Here is a 15,464-nt window from a genome sequence, read left to right on the forward strand (position 1 = left end):
CCACACAGGCACCATGCATGCACAAATGAGTGCAGGGTGTGTGTGCAACACACACACACAGAGGCAGGAATACACACACCTCAAATACATCTCTGCTCCTTTTCATAGCCAACTTAATAGATATACTTCTTCCCTTTTTTCCAGAAACTAATTTCACTTACAAGTTCATCTTCATTACTTTCCTTGTGGTTTGTCAAAGTCATCAAACCCATTAGAAACTCTCCATTATCTTGACCTCTGATATCTTGGCTGCATTAGATAGAGTAGATAACAATGTCTTGAAATAACTGGTAACACATCTTAAGTTTCCACCTATCTCAGTGGGCATTCCTTAGAGACCTTCGATGGCACCTCTTCTTTTCCATGTCTCCAAATCTGAAATAAATAAATCCTGCTATCTCTTCCTTTGCTCTCTATATTCACTTCCTAAGTAAATCCAAGACTGAACTCTAGTCCTGCGTATAAAGGTGGATGATTCTGAAACACCGTCATGGTTACTATTGTTCACCTGTTCAGGATCTAGAATCACCAAGGAGACAAACATCTTGGCTTATTTGTAAAGGAATTTCCAGACCAAGTTAACTGAAGTGTGAAGATTCATCCTAAATGTGGGTAGCACTGTTCCATGGAAAAGGAAAAAGGGAGGCTACCTCTCCTCCCCCCAATACCTCCCAAGTGTGAATGCAGTCTAACAAGCTGCCTCACCATTCTGCAGAATAATGAACCCCACCCTCAACCGTGAGCTAAGACAACCCGTTCCTTAGGTTGCTATTATCACCTTGTCAGAGTACTGAGAAAAAGTAACCATGCACTTACATCTTGAGATTAGATAGACCTTCCTCTCTATTGTGCCCTTTTGTGGTTGACCACAAGCCTTGCTGGATTCCTATAAGGTACTATGAACTTACCACAGTTGAAGCAGAAGTTGGTCATTCAACAATTCCCCTCCCACCCCTAATTTTTCAGAAAAAAATAATTTATATCCCTTTTGTAAAATCAAAAGGAAAAGCATTCAGTTGAGCTATAGACATGGAAGAGAGGCTGCCCAGTAGAGGAGGCCTTAGGTTCAAGCCCCTGAGAGCCAAGTTTTTGGTTCTTCTCTTTGTTCTTTATACATTTCATTCAGCCACCAGCAACCTTATGTACTATCTTCAGTCTTTCTACTGTATTTTAGTGCCTTTCTTCGTCTGCACTAGGCCATCCCAGTAAACCTAACATCAGCTCTCATCTGGTCTACAACAGCCTTGCATCAATTCTTGTACCATTGCTCTAACTGCTTAGACAACTTTCCACATAAACACGCCAATGGACCCTTTACATCATCACATCACCGTGTCATTCTCCTGTTTGAAAGTCTCCCGATGCATCCCTTCTAACTGTGAACTTCTTGGTCCTCTTTCATGTTTGCACTAACGAATCATGTCTAAGCTCTGGATGAGCTTTCTCTCCGGTCCTCTGGTATATGCTGTGTGTTGTGAACTTGCTGTTCCTTCTGTCTGAGACGGATTTATCCATAACATTCCAGAAAGTGCCTTTATTCATATAAGTCTTCCTTTACATGATTCTCAAATGCTGCATTCCCAGACTTTCTCTGACAACTAAGTACAGATGAGTGTTCAGTCTCTTCCTCTTCTCTCTGAGATCATTGACTTAGCTTTGGTTTTCCAGGCAGCACCCACCGCTAGCATTACATTTATGGTTGGCTGATTCTAGCAGGAGACTGCTAGAATGTGACAAACACTTGCTTATCAGAGTCCAGCTGGGCCTCATTGTTGGGCATGTCCTTAAGAGGCCAGTTGTAACAAGAATGCTCAACCCCACTATCTAATCAAATCCCTTACCCTCCACTCCCTCTCTTCCAGGTAATGTCTGATCACATGCCATGCCGTCAGCAGAAAATCTTATATCAGTTTAGCAAGGAATTTCCCTACTTGATTAGCAGTATTCCATCTAACAGTACACCCCACCTGTGTAGACAGAGACCTTTTGGGAGTTGATTTCAATCTCTTTTCTTCCATTAACCCCCACAGTAACCACCCCTATACCTATTATAAGAATATTAAGTAAGGGCTGCTTTCCTGTCTCCAGTGAAGGTCTGGGCTTTCTTCAACAGATGCTACCATTCTGAGTGAAAATAAGGAAAGGGCAGCGCCTGTCTTTCTCCTTACTTCACCACCAGTGAATGCACTGAGATGCTTGTTGGCCACTCAATGTCACTAAAGAAGAAATGTCTAGAACAAAGGAGCAGTGCACCCACAGAGCCTGGGGACTCAAGTTGGTTTGATAGATAGTTTCATAGCACTTTAAACATAACAGTATTTTTAAAACAGCTATTCAACATTCATTAGTGGAAGTTTTAAGGCCAATACAAAACCCGAGACTTGAGAATTAAGAACCTTCACATACCAGAGTTCAATTTGAAAATTGAGTTCTCTGGCAAAGCTTTAAAGTCTTTTTCCTTAGACGGAGAAATATTTTGTTATTTATAAAAACATTTGGAATTACCTAATTTATCTTGTTTGCACTAATTAATCATCTAAAGCTTTGTGCTTAAGGCTAACAGGATTGAACTAACAGCCGAAGCATTAATACCCATTTGAGGTCATTAAAAGTGTGTTCGAAAAGGCTTCAAATAATACACACGCTGTTGGTTTTGTCAGGGATCGTTTTAATTCCCAAGGACAGCTGTAACAGAGATGATAATCGCTTCAAGGTGCGGGTGCTCTCCACTTACTCAGACCTCCACAGTTTCAGAGTAGTCGCAGAGATAGTCGCAGAATCCATAAGGGGTCGGGATTTAACTGGTCTCAAAAGGGAGTTTGAGGTCTTTTCACATGAGCTTTCAACACACACATGAAAGCAAGATTTCCAAAATGCTGGCAAGATCCATAATGTTTACACAGCAAAGCAAACAGTCTTTGTTATTCCAATTAATACATCTGCTTGTAAAGAAAGCCTGATCCAAACTGTTCGTTTTTTTTTTTCTTAGATACATTCAGTATTATAATGTTGACTCATATTGAGGCAATTTAGAAATGTATGCAGCTATGAAATGAAAATAGATTATGTTAACTATGACATTTCTTACTAGGATTCTTGCTAAAGATAACATCTCAAACTTAGTACATTCCTTTCAAAGAGTTTTAGGTATCGTCACATGCATCTGCTTCTCTTTAAGAGTTTAGGCCTAGAATTATTGTTCAACCATAAAAATCAGTGATAATAAATGTCAAAGGGTAAAATTATAATCTGCCAGTGTTAAAGCATTTGTTGAAAAACCTTGAACTGTGAATTACTATGCTTTATAGCAATCCTATTCTATCTATCTATCTATCTATCTATCTATCTATCTATCTATCTATCCATCTGTGATGGTTTGTATATGCTCTGCCCAGGGAGTGGCACTATTAGAAGGTGTGTCCCTGTTAGAGTAGGTGTGTCACTGTGGGTATGGGCTATAAGACTCTCATTCTAGCTGCCTGGAAGTGAATCTTCCATTGCAGCCTTCAGATAAAGAAGTAGAACTCTCAGCTCTGCCTGTTCCATGCCTGCCTGGTTGCTGCCATGCTCTTGCCTTGATGATAATGGACTGAACTTCTGAACCTGTAAGCCAGACACAATTAAATATTGTCCTTTATAAGACTTGCCTTGGTCATGGTGTCTGCTCACAACAGTAAAACCCTAAGACACACCAACCATCCATCCATCCATCCATCCATCCATCCATCCATCTATCCATCCATCCATCCATATCTATCTATCTATCTATCTATCCATCATTTATGTAAGTATGTATCTATCACCTATCTATATATCATGTATCTACTTTCATCATATGGAGGACTGAATCTAGGACCTTCCATATACTAGGCAATGACTTAATGCCAAACTAGATCTCCAGTCTTCCTTACCTTTTTAATTAATTAATTAACTAATTAATTAATTAATTAGAGTAGGGTCTTGGTAAATTTCTCAGGCTTGCTTTGAATGTACTTGTAGCTCAGGCTAGTCCCAAACTCATTCTGTAATCCAGGCAAGCACTGATAAAACTTCTGACTCAGCCTTCCAACTATCTAGGATACAGGTCTGTTCTTCCAGGACTGGCTTCTTTTTCTTTTAATAATTCCATTCTAAAATGAGGAGTGAGACTTTGGGGTGAAACTCCTTAATAATGAAAATGTACTACTGTACAGAAAGTCTAGACCAACATCAGTAGTTTAACCAATGAATAGTGAAACAACCGGCTAAAGAACACATACTGTCAAGTGGCTAAGTCGGAACATACGCACAGCATTATCTTACTTTAAACACAGTGCTTTCTCTGCTACATCTTATGATCATAAAGAATTGTCCAACATGGTTCTAGCATATGAGACAGGTAAAATAACTGTAACTTTTTTAAAAAAACAAATTTCATCTTGAAGAAGAGGTGGAAGCCATTGTAGACAAGAAGCTTAAGAGATATACCAACAGAATGCTTGTCATGCCTTTTTTATGGATCTGGTTCAGAATAAACGAAATGTAGAAGTACATTCTTAAGACAAGAGAAATTGAACATAAAACATCTCACACTGTTAAGAAATTATTGTTAATTTTGTAAGAAGTCACAGTACAACGATTCTAAAATAAATTCTTAATCTGTTAAAGCTTTGTAATGAAATATTTACTAATGAGACAATCTATCTGGTTATTTGTTATTAAATATTCCAGGAAACAAATAATGAAAACATAGAAAAATATTGCTGGTAAATGTGAGCAATGTCAACAATCATGCAGCCACTTTTATGATGTTGAAATTTTCTTCTTTTATAGCCTCTCACTACATAGCCCAGGCTATTCTGGACTTCATGATCTTCCCACCTCTAGGTTCATCCATGCTAGAAGTACAGTATCACTATGCCCATCTTTAAACTTATTTTCTCACAGAATGGGTTCTGAGTGTATATTTTGAACCTGTATTACAGACAAGATCCCATCAGCATAATTGTTAAATGCTTAATTTTCTTTTTATTTTGAATTGAAGAATAATAAAAATGCCTTACCACATATCTATAAAATTCAGTAGCTTTTGACTCGTGTTTCCCTCTACCTCTGACTGGGATGCTGAGATATGTAAAATTACGCCTTTTATTTAACCTGGGCTTCTTAACTGCTTTGCATGGCTGTTACAAGATGCCTGTCAGAATGACAGAACAGGAAGTTTAGTTTCAAAGATCATAGTCTGTCACGGTGAGGAAGTAATAGTGGGGCCCAGCAGCTCATGTCATGTCTGTCAGGAAGCAGAGAGAATGCCTATGGCTGCTGGCTCTTTTTTCTTTCCCCCTTTTATTCTACCTGGGCATTAGCCTATGAGATGGTGTTACTCTATTCAGGATAGGTCATCCCCGTGTTTGGTGTTCTTGTCCACAGCTGGGTGGTGGTGGTGCATGCCTTGAATCCTAGTACTTGGGAGGCAGAGGTGGGCACATCTCTGAGTTTGAGGCCAGCTTGGTCTACAAAATGAATTCCGGGATAGTTTGGGCTACATAGAAAAACCCTGTCTTAAAACAAATAAACAAGCAAACACCAACCCCCCCCCAAGAAAAAACAAAACAAAACAAAACAAAAAAACCCACCCCAAACAACAACAAAAAAGGAAGAAAAAGAAAAAAGTAAAAGAAAGAAAGAAATACTCCTGTCAACACCTTCACAGACACACCGAGAAACACTTTCCAACACAATCAATCACACTGATAACCAAGTTGGTAAAAAGTGAACCTGTGCCCTCCTCTCTATTTTTGAACAAAAATTTCTAGGAGGATATATTAAATTCCATTAGGCCCTACACAAAGCAAACGAGCTATGAAAATGTCAATTTCATATGCATTAAAACCTATTAATACATTACTGGACATTTATACTTGAATAGGCTTGACAATTACTAGAGTACTAGCATGAAATATGAGCAGAGAGGCTCATCAAGAGAAACAGAGTAAACTCCTTGATCAAAGTCGGAGAGTGCGTCTCTCCAACATCCAAGTAAAAACTTGGGTGCAATCATAGGACAGATGTGCAGCTCAGTCTTCATGTGAATCCCCAACAACTGGAGCAGGGGCTGTCCCTAAAGCTGTTGCCTGTCTGTCTGTGGAATATGCTGCCCCTTGTCTGCCTCTGGTGGGAGAGGGTGCACCCAGCCCTGCAGAGACCTGCTGTGCCAGGGTGGGAAGATACCCAGAGGGGGCCTCCACCCTCTCAGAGGAGAAGGGGAGGAAGGATGGGGGAGGGGACTGTGTGTGTAGGGGCGACCATGAAGAGGACAGTAATCAGGATGTAAAGTGGATAAATAAATTAATTAAAACCAAAACAAACAAACAAACAAACAAAAACCTGGGTGCAGTAGTGGGCACCTATAATTCCAGTACTGGTTGCATAGTTAATTTATTTTTTACAATGTCCTGAACTTGGAGATACCCTGCTGTATGTATTTGATGACACTAATGCAATCTAATGTAGTCTAGTACTACGTTTCTCAACCTGTGGGTCACGACCCCTTGAGGGAGCGGTTGAATGACTTTTTCACAGGTGTCATTTAAGACCATTGTAAAACACAGATATTTACATTATGATTCATAACAGCAGCAAGATTACAGTAATGAGGAAGCGACAAAAATAAGTTTATGGTCGGGGTTACCACGACATGAGGGACTGTATAATGGGCCCCAGCATTAGGAAGGTTGAGAAGCACTGGTCTAGGAGTATTCCAGTTATCCATTCAGGTCCTGCGTTAGAATATTTGAGGGAAAAAAAATGGCAGCGGTCTAATTGTTGAGAACTAAAGCAGTAACAGCTAGACAAGTGGTCAGAATAGCTAGACCCGTGGTCAGAACCGAACAGTTTCCTAGGCTATGAATCTAAGCAACAGCAGCACTGGAACACCACTGCAAAATAATAAAATAGGATAGAGTGCATTTACAATGTTCTCAGGTGAGTATCCTAGGGGCACAAGGAGATCCAGCCATTTAGTACAGAGTTCTGCATTGCTGAGAAGGGTGAGGCAGCCTCGGAATTACACACGAAGTACACAGGGCACCCGAAGAGTGTATTACCACTAAAGACCTTCCCATCTCCACACCCAGGTAACATTCTACTTCCCACTAAAGAAAGCACCAACAGGATTGAACACTGCTCTGCTCTAGAAATAAAAGTGTCAGAAGGGGACACTCTGGCAATGAACATACTGGAACTCTCTCAGAGCATCATGGGATTCCAGCTGTAATGAACTGGAAGGAAGAGGGCAGGTTGGAACTGGATCTGAGTCTGGCTGGCTTTGCCTTTAGCTTTATAGCCTTGGGGGAAAAATAACAGAGGGAAATCGAGTTTTATCATCTATAAAATGGGGACAATAATGTTCCTTGATGACAAATAGCTGAGACTAAATGAATTTCTTAATCAAGAAAGTATTACTTATGTTTAGCATAAAACTATAAGGTTAGTGTAATAACAATGAAACTTTAATTGCCAGTGAGTCGACAATTCAACATGCTTTAAGATCTCAGTTTATAGCTTTTCTTCGTGTAGCTTCACAATTTAAAGACTCCTCAACATCATTTATTAGATTATTAGGACAACACAGACTCTCAGCAGAAGAGCTATCTCAGCTTCCTTCTCTGAATGGCTAGCAAAGGAGTGGTCTTTAACCAAATAAAAGTTCAGCCTTAAAAATAGCCCGGGGAAGCTGTCTCAAATTTGCCATCGAGGTTGAGATTCATAAGTGAGATCTTCTTGTCAGCAGGAAAGGTGATCTGCAGAATGAACAAAAATAGCCCATATCCAACAGCTGTGATGTCTATAATTTATACGCTGAGATCATCTCTCACTAGATTGCCATGGTGTACACACCAGTTGGTCAGTTGGATGTTTACTAGGTCTCAGGGAACAAGTTGTGTTATACCCATTTCCTGGTTCACTCTTTACATACAGACAGTGTGACTTGAGGCTTCACGTTCGAGGAATGTGACTATGAAACTCTATCGGCATGCACAGTGTCACAGATGTTTGACTAACCTCTAATAATTTATCCCCAAACAGCAAATAATCCCTTTTCTTTGTGTTTCTAAATTATTTTTTTTTCATGGGAAAAGCTGCAAGTATTTAGGTTTTGAAGCACGTTTGTATGTGTGCAGGGAACTGCTAAATGGAAGTCATATGAGTCTTCATATTTCTGTATAGGAAGCAAATAATCTTCAGCTATGGCAAGGTCGGCTAACATTAAGTAAAGGGAGGGGAAGAGTGAGGGGGAGCCGGGAGGAAGAGATTGCTTGCTCATAAGTGATTTGCCTACTGGTAACACTCTGGGCATGCTTTGGATTCCCTTTTATTATTATTATTTTTTTACTTCCACCCTCAATACACTCATTTCTTTAATGTGTTTTTACATCATTTTTGTTTCCCACAATTCTTTGATACCTTCTGTGTTTTGTCTATGTTCTACATTTACCTGCACATGTAAATTATTTCCTATTTCTTTTAGTATTTCTCCCTTGTCCAGTATATAATGCATATCTACACACATGTATGCAAGTGCTGAAATATACTTAGGGCTGTGTCTATGATTTATTGGGAAATTTTGTTCAAATGAGTTAGAATCGAGAGTCCTGAAGAGAATGTCTTTTATCTCTATAACACGATTGTCTATATAACTGAATGAAGAAACAAAAGGAGACCATAACTGCTCCTGGGTGTGGTGGATGTGCTGGCTTGTCATATGGCAACTTGACACAAGGTTATCTGAAATGAGGGAACCTCAACTGAGAAAATCCAGCTGTAAGGCATTTTCTTAATTAGTGATTGGTGGGGAAGGGCCCATTGTAGGTGATGCCCCTGTGCTGGTGGTCCTGGGGTCTGTAGGAAAACAGGCTGGACCAGCCCTGATGAGCCAGCCAGTAAGCAGCGGCCCCTCTCCAGCCCCCGCCCCCCCCCCCCCTCCGCGTGCCTCTGCATCAGCTCCTGCCTCCAGGTTCCATGCACTGAGTTCCTGTCCTGACTTCCTTCAATGATGAACAGTGCGGTGGAGGTGTAAAAAATAAACCCAGCAACCCAACTTGCTTTCTGGTTATGGTGTTTTATCGCAACAATAAAAGCCTTAACTAACACAATGAGGAAGGCCTGTTATAGATAAAATGAACAGACAGGCAGAAGCAGAGGCAGAGACACATGGCCAGACTCAGCAGGGCCATGTGAGGAGAGAGAGGGAGGGAGAGCAAGAGAGGAGCCAAGCCTAAGAGGGGTGGGAGGCCTGGACTAAGAAACTGGCACAGCCAAAATGGCTGAATTATCTAGGGACCAGAGGACCTGAGGGAAGGGGCAGCTCAGTCCCCGGGCTGGAGAGTTCAGGGTAGGGGTCGGGGTATGCCAGGCAGGAGGACCCTATACCAGGTGGGGTCTAAGGGATGCTGAGAGAATCAGCGTCACCTTTGCTATGTTAATGCTAGGCGTCTCCGTTGGCAGTCTGTCCCGGGGTTGAGACCTAACAATAACACGACCAGGAACTACAAAACAATGGGACGCCATCCGAAGAGGGTACGGACTAGAACGTTCCCAGACAAACAAACCTTGGCTAGGGGGAGCGTGCCAGGGGCTAGGGGAGGGCCGCCCTCCCCAGCGCCTGGCCCTCTGGTCCCGAGGCATGGCTCACGGTCTACACCCCGTCACCCCCACTTCTCCTCAGATTCCCCTTCCATCTCGGTCGCGCTCAGATTCATCCCTTCCATCTTCACCGCCCTGGGCTTTCCTCCGGACGCCTCGGCTCTGCTCCCCCAGCCTGCGTCCACACGCGCCGGGCTGCGCTCTCCCCACCGCGCCCCCGGCGTCCCCGTCCCGCCCCCCGGGCCCGCTGCACTGTGGGTAGGCGGCGGCGGCGGTGGTGGCGGCTGTAGCGGCGGCGGCAGCGGTAGCGGCGGCCGCGCTCAGAGCCCGCGGCAGGGGGAGGCCGCGCGCCGAACATGGCTGAGAAGCAGAAGCACGACGGGCGGGTGAAGATCGGACACTACGTGCTGGGGGACACCCTGGGCGTCGGCACCTTCGGCAAAGTGAAGAGTGAGTGCAGCGGCGCGGGCGGGCGGGCGCGAGGCCGGGTGGCAGGTGGAGCGCTCGCGGGCGAGCCCGGGGCACAAGCACCTGGAGCGGCAGCCCGGGCGTGGGTCCGGGGGGACCGGCGGTTATGGGGTGTGTTTTGGCTGGGGGGTGCCTCCGAGCGCCCTGTCTTTTCTCTATGCCTCAGCTCGCTTGTCTGCAGAATTGGGCGATTGGCCCAGTCCGAAGGTCCCCGAAGCGTGGGGAGGATGGGGGAGTCACGGCGGCCGCCGCGGATTGGGAGAGGGGGTCTCCCACTGGTGCCAAGTGCTCTGCGTGGAGCCTCATCTGTGGTCACACTTAATCCTTAACGTGGCACCGGCCGGGTGCGGTCCTCACCTTAAAGGTGAGAGAACTCGAGCTCCCAAGGCTTCAGCGACACGCCCAAGGTCACAGAGAATTGGCAGATTCAGGGTGAGGTCTAAGATGTCCTCCAATTTTGGCCTTGCTGATGAGGTCCCTGCCTTTCCCAGATTCTTCCCTGTCCCAGTCCTTTGATGGTGGAGTTGATCAGGGGCATGCCTAGAGCAGAGAGGTGCCAAGTCCCCCTGCTGGGTGTGTGAAAACGCTGGAATGCAGCGGGTTGGGCAGAGAATTTAGGAGAACCCCTAGCCCTGTAGGTTGATTGGTTCAAGGAAGGATTCTGTGGTCAGGGTCTGGGAGAAAATGTTGCTTGGTGATCGAGTTTGGGTCCCCAAGAGGTCAGACTTGCTTAGGCAAGGGTGATGTTTGTTGGTGAAGGGATTGCTTTGGGGGTTTTGGAAAAAACAGGTTGCTTTTGAAATTTCACACTGCACTAAACTAGTTAAGTATTAAACTTTGCTTTGCTTTCTTATTAGTTAATAAGAGTCACATGGGGTTTGATTACCGGTCCTTTTACCCGTACTACAGCTCTTGTTAAAAAAAAAATACTTGGTAGCAAGTTGGGAATTAAAAGTGAAACATTAGCCTTTTGTTGTTCTTGAATAAATATCAGGTAAGCAGTCTGGGGATTTTATGCTGAGGCTTATTTTCCACATTTTAACTCCAGTGAAGGCTTGAATAGAAGGGAGAGACTCCTCATTCCTGGGAGGATTAACCCCTCTTGGTGTATCTAATACGGGTTTGTACAACTAGAAAACACTGAATGCGCTCACCACATGCGGGGAACTGTTCTGGGCAACGGAGTTCTAGGAAAGAGCAAAACCTGAGCTCTCCTGGGACTTACTGGCTATGAGGGAAAGACAATCAGAATACATATGAAAAGTATATGCCCCCTCCTATTGAGAAAGAACAGGGGAAGGAAGGATGGAGACTTTTGTGAGGTTGGCAGATTATATTAAGGTGGTCGGTCACACGTGGCCTCACCAAGTGGGTATTTTTGTAAAGACCTAAAATGTTTGTAAAATTCTTTGAAGTCTTGTGAAGTCAGGATCTTGTAAGAATTGTGGATAGTTGGGAGATGATAATGATAGAGATTAGATAATGATGTTGACACCATCTTTGCAGAGAACTGCTTTGCTGTGGCATTGCAAAGTTATGCAAACGGCTGCTTTGCCATTTAGGGTAAGTTATATAACTTAGCCTATATGCTTTCATGTTCTGCTAAGTGCTTTTGTTTGCGCTTGCTTTTTTTTTTTTTCTCTTGATGTAGAGTGGAATACCCGATCTGATTCCTCAGGCCATTGTCAAGGGATAGTTCAAAACTATTTGGTTATAGTCTCTGTCTGCTTCTAAGCGCCAGCTTCCTAAAATATAAATGGAACAGAAGGGACCTTTGGTTTATGAGAAAAATCTTTTTTCCTGGAGAACCCTGTTGGAACGAGCGGTTTGGATTTTTCCTGACCGTTTTATCTTCCCTAAAGAGATATTCCCTATGTGGTGTGATAGTTACTATTAATTGTCAAATGCACACAAGGAAGAATCATCTAGGAAAGGAAGCTTAATGAAGAATTATTTAGATCCAGTTAGCTTCTGCGCATGCTCAAGTGGGAAGCCCTCCCCCATTCTGGGCAGCACTGTTCCCTGAGTTTGGGTCCTGCGCTCTGTTAAGTATAGAGGGATGTGCGAGCATGATGGCAGCCATGCCTGCATGTGTTCTCTTTCTCTGCTGGTGACCGAGGATGTGCTTCAAGTTCCTGCCTTGACTTCTCTCAAACGGACTGTAGCCTGGAAATTTGAATTAAAATAAACCCTTTCTTCCCTAAGTCACTTTTAGTCGGGGTGTTTTATGACAGAAATTAAGCTAGGTCAAGCGGGTTTGTAATCAATACAGCTGTAGTTGTTAAGTCAAGGGACTGGTGAAACAAAGTATATGCGTATTAAGAATACATTTTAGGGCTGGAGAGATGGCCCAGTGGTTAAGAGCACCAACTGCTCTTCCAGAAGTCCTGAGTTCAAATCCCAGCAACTACATGGTGGCTCACAACCATCCATAACGAGATCTGGCGCCCTCTTCTGTCTGAAGACAGCTACAGTGTACTCACATACATAAAACAAATCTTAAAACTTAAAAAAAAGAGTACATTTTAATCTATTATTTGACATTTCATACAGTGTGCTTTAATCAGAGTCACTGCTCTTTCTCTTTCCAACTCCTTTAATGCCCTCCCACCAAACCTCCATTCCAATGTCACATATCTCTATCTGTCTATCTATACATATATATCTATCTGCAGATCCGTGCCTGGGTATAGAGCCAACCACTGGAACACAGGTAACCTACTAGAGGCCCCCCTTCCCCCAGCCCCACGAGCAGCTATGAACTGCCTAAGTAGTTTCTCATCGAAGAGTGGACTTTCTTGAGCCCCTCCCCTATCCAAGGCAAAGGTAGCTTTAAAAACATATACTGAGGAATATTTTACATATTGTTAAAGTCACTGATTTTAAGTGTACAGTTCAACAGTTTTTAGTAAGTTTGCCAAGTACCACAACCATCATTGTATCTTAGCTGTAGAACATTTATTTTAGCCATTTACAGTTAATATCATTCACACCCACAACCCTCAGATACCACTATTTATGTCTAATATGTATAAGAAATGTCTTTGCTGGAAAAAGATGAATTGGCATCATGGAGTAAGGTGTCTCTATGTCTAGTATTTTGTTTTTGAGGTTCATATCTAGCATAACATGTAGCCGATTTCTTCCTTTTTATTGTTGTGTGGTCATCCATTGTATGTCTGTGCTGCCATCCTCTTACATTCTTAGCTGCTGGACATTGTCTTGCTATATAGGCTGTTATAAAGAGTGCCTCCATGAAGATTTACATGCAGAGCTCTGTGTGTGGATGTGTGTTGCTCCTCTGAGAAAATACTTGGGAAAATAACTCAAAGGGTAGAAAGATGTAGTTCAGCTGTGTTGAAGAGGTGCCAGTCTGTGGTTACTTGTAAGGGAAACTTTGGGATCACCAGCTCCTGAGTAGTGACATGGGGGCTTATATTTATTGTGAACGCTTACGGGCTTAACTTACGCCTATTCCCACCTAGCTTGTAAATTAACCCATTTATTCTAAGTTCTGCTTAGATGTGGCTTGTTACCGTGTCTGTTTCTAGTGCCACTTCTTCTTCAGCATCTGTCTGGAGAATTCTCCCTCACCTGGTTCTCCTTCCACAGAGAGAGAGTCCTGTCTCTCCTAAAATCCCTTCTGTCCTTTCCTGCTTCACTGTAGGCCATCAGCTCTTTATTAAAACCATCAGAAGGTGAGAGAGGGAGTGTTTACAAAATGATGTAGCCATATGAATAACAATACCAAAGTTGGCTCTGCTTTCAGCTCTCTGCTGGTGCAGAACTCAGCATTTGAGTAATAAAAGACAATCCTTACACAGTGCACAATAATATTATCCCAACTTGATCAATTTGTCCTGTGTTGTAATGAGGCAGAACACTGTGCTAGGGAATATATGAAGCAAAGAAGCTTACCTCATTAAAGAGATAAAAAGATGTAATAAAGCTCGCCTCCCACTTTCTGCTACCACCCCGTATGGCCATCATGATATGAACACAGCAGGGATCAGTCCCTTGTTGGAGGTGGAATCCAATCCACTTCAGTAGTGCCACTAACTGGAGACTGAGTCCTCAACACACAGGGTCTTTTTGAGGGACAGTTCATATCCAAACCTTAACACTGGGGACACACATCTTTTCACACCTTGGATGGGGACTTAGCAATGGAATTGCTGGGTGCTAGTGTAGTTTTATCCTTAGCTTTTTGAGATGCTGACAAACAGTTTTCCAAAATGGTTGTACTGTTTTATATCCCACCAACATTGCTCTCCCTTTCTTTCTTTCTTTCTTTCTTTCTTTCTTTCTTTCTTTCTTTCTTTCTTTCTTTCTTTCTTTCTTTTTTCTTTTGGTTTTTTGAGACAGGGTTTCTATGTGTAGCCCTGGCTGTCCTGGAACTCACTCTGTAGACCAGGCTGGCCTCAAACCCAGAAATCCACCTGCCCCTGCCTTCCAAGTGCTGGGATTAAAGGCGTGTGCCACCACTGCCCAGCTTGTCTCCATTTCTTTATCAATAGCAGTTATCTGATTGTTACAGCTATTCCACTGGGTATGAAGTGTTAACTTTGCATTTTACTAGTAACAGTGTTTTACTGTTGACCATGTTTTCACTTATTCTATCATACACACATATATTTTCTTATCATACATGTATATATTTGTATATATGCATATTTGTTGTTTTGCTTTTTGAGATAAGGTCTCACTACGTAGATATGACTGTCCTAGAACTTGCTATGTAGACCAGGCTGGCCTTGTGCACTCTGATGCCTGGCTATTTGCTAGTGTTTAGTTGGGGTAGGGGTGTACAATACATGACTTGAATAGGGTTTGCCCTGTATGACAACTTATATTGGAATTTGATTCCCACACTGCATTGAAAAGTGCTGGCACCTTTAGGAGGCATCTTGGTCTTTAGTGGAATCAGTGCCTTTCTTCAGTGCATAAGTAATAGTGGGATAGATAAACTTGTTATAAAGCAAGTTCGCCCTTCGTGGTTTGAGGTTTCTGCACGTACTTGCTAGTCCTGATTTTTTTCTTCTATGAGAGCAAGCACCATGGAGTTGTTCCCAGAAGCTGACTCAATGCTGGCACCATACTTGTAGACTTCCCAACCTCTGTCACCACTGGCCAAAATAAACTGCCTTACTTAATAAATTACCTGCTCTCAAATATGCCGTATACCAGTAGAAGGCAGGCTAAGACAAGCTGCTCATCAACTTTTAAGCTGAATTAACAGGATTTTTTGAAATAAAATTTTGTTTACAAGTCTCTTGCCGAATATGTATTCCAAATAAAATTCTTGCTTTGTTGGACTCCGTCTCTCCATCCCTCCCTGTCTACTTCCCTTTCTTTCGCTATAGGATCTTATG

The 15,464-nt window shown here is 42.9% G+C and overlaps 1 protein-coding gene across 2 annotated transcripts in view; it reads left to right on the forward strand.

Moving 5' to 3' along the window:
* Nucleotides 1-9,882: 9,882 nt before the first annotated feature.
* Nucleotides 9,883-15,464, forward strand: part of Prkaa2 (protein kinase AMP-activated catalytic subunit alpha 2) — a 71,624-nt gene continuing 66,042 nt past the window's right edge. The window contains exon 1 of one of the 2 annotated variants that reach the window (XM_021160008.3): nt 9,883-10,074. In XM_021160008.3, coding sequence (XP_021015667.1) covers nt 9,981-10,074 — 94 coding nt within the window. In that variant the 5' untranslated portion in view covers nt 9,883-9,980. The remainder of the gene's footprint in view (nt 10,075-15,464) is intronic. The other variant, XM_029475872.2, reaches the window with a different exon arrangement.

The sequence above is a fragment of the Mus caroli genome, unplaced genomic scaffold (genome assembly GCF_978045245.1).
Source record: "Mus caroli unplaced genomic scaffold, Mus_caroli_1 scaffold_6, whole genome shotgun sequence".
NCBI lineage: Eukaryota > Metazoa > Chordata > Mammalia > Rodentia > Muridae > Mus > Mus caroli.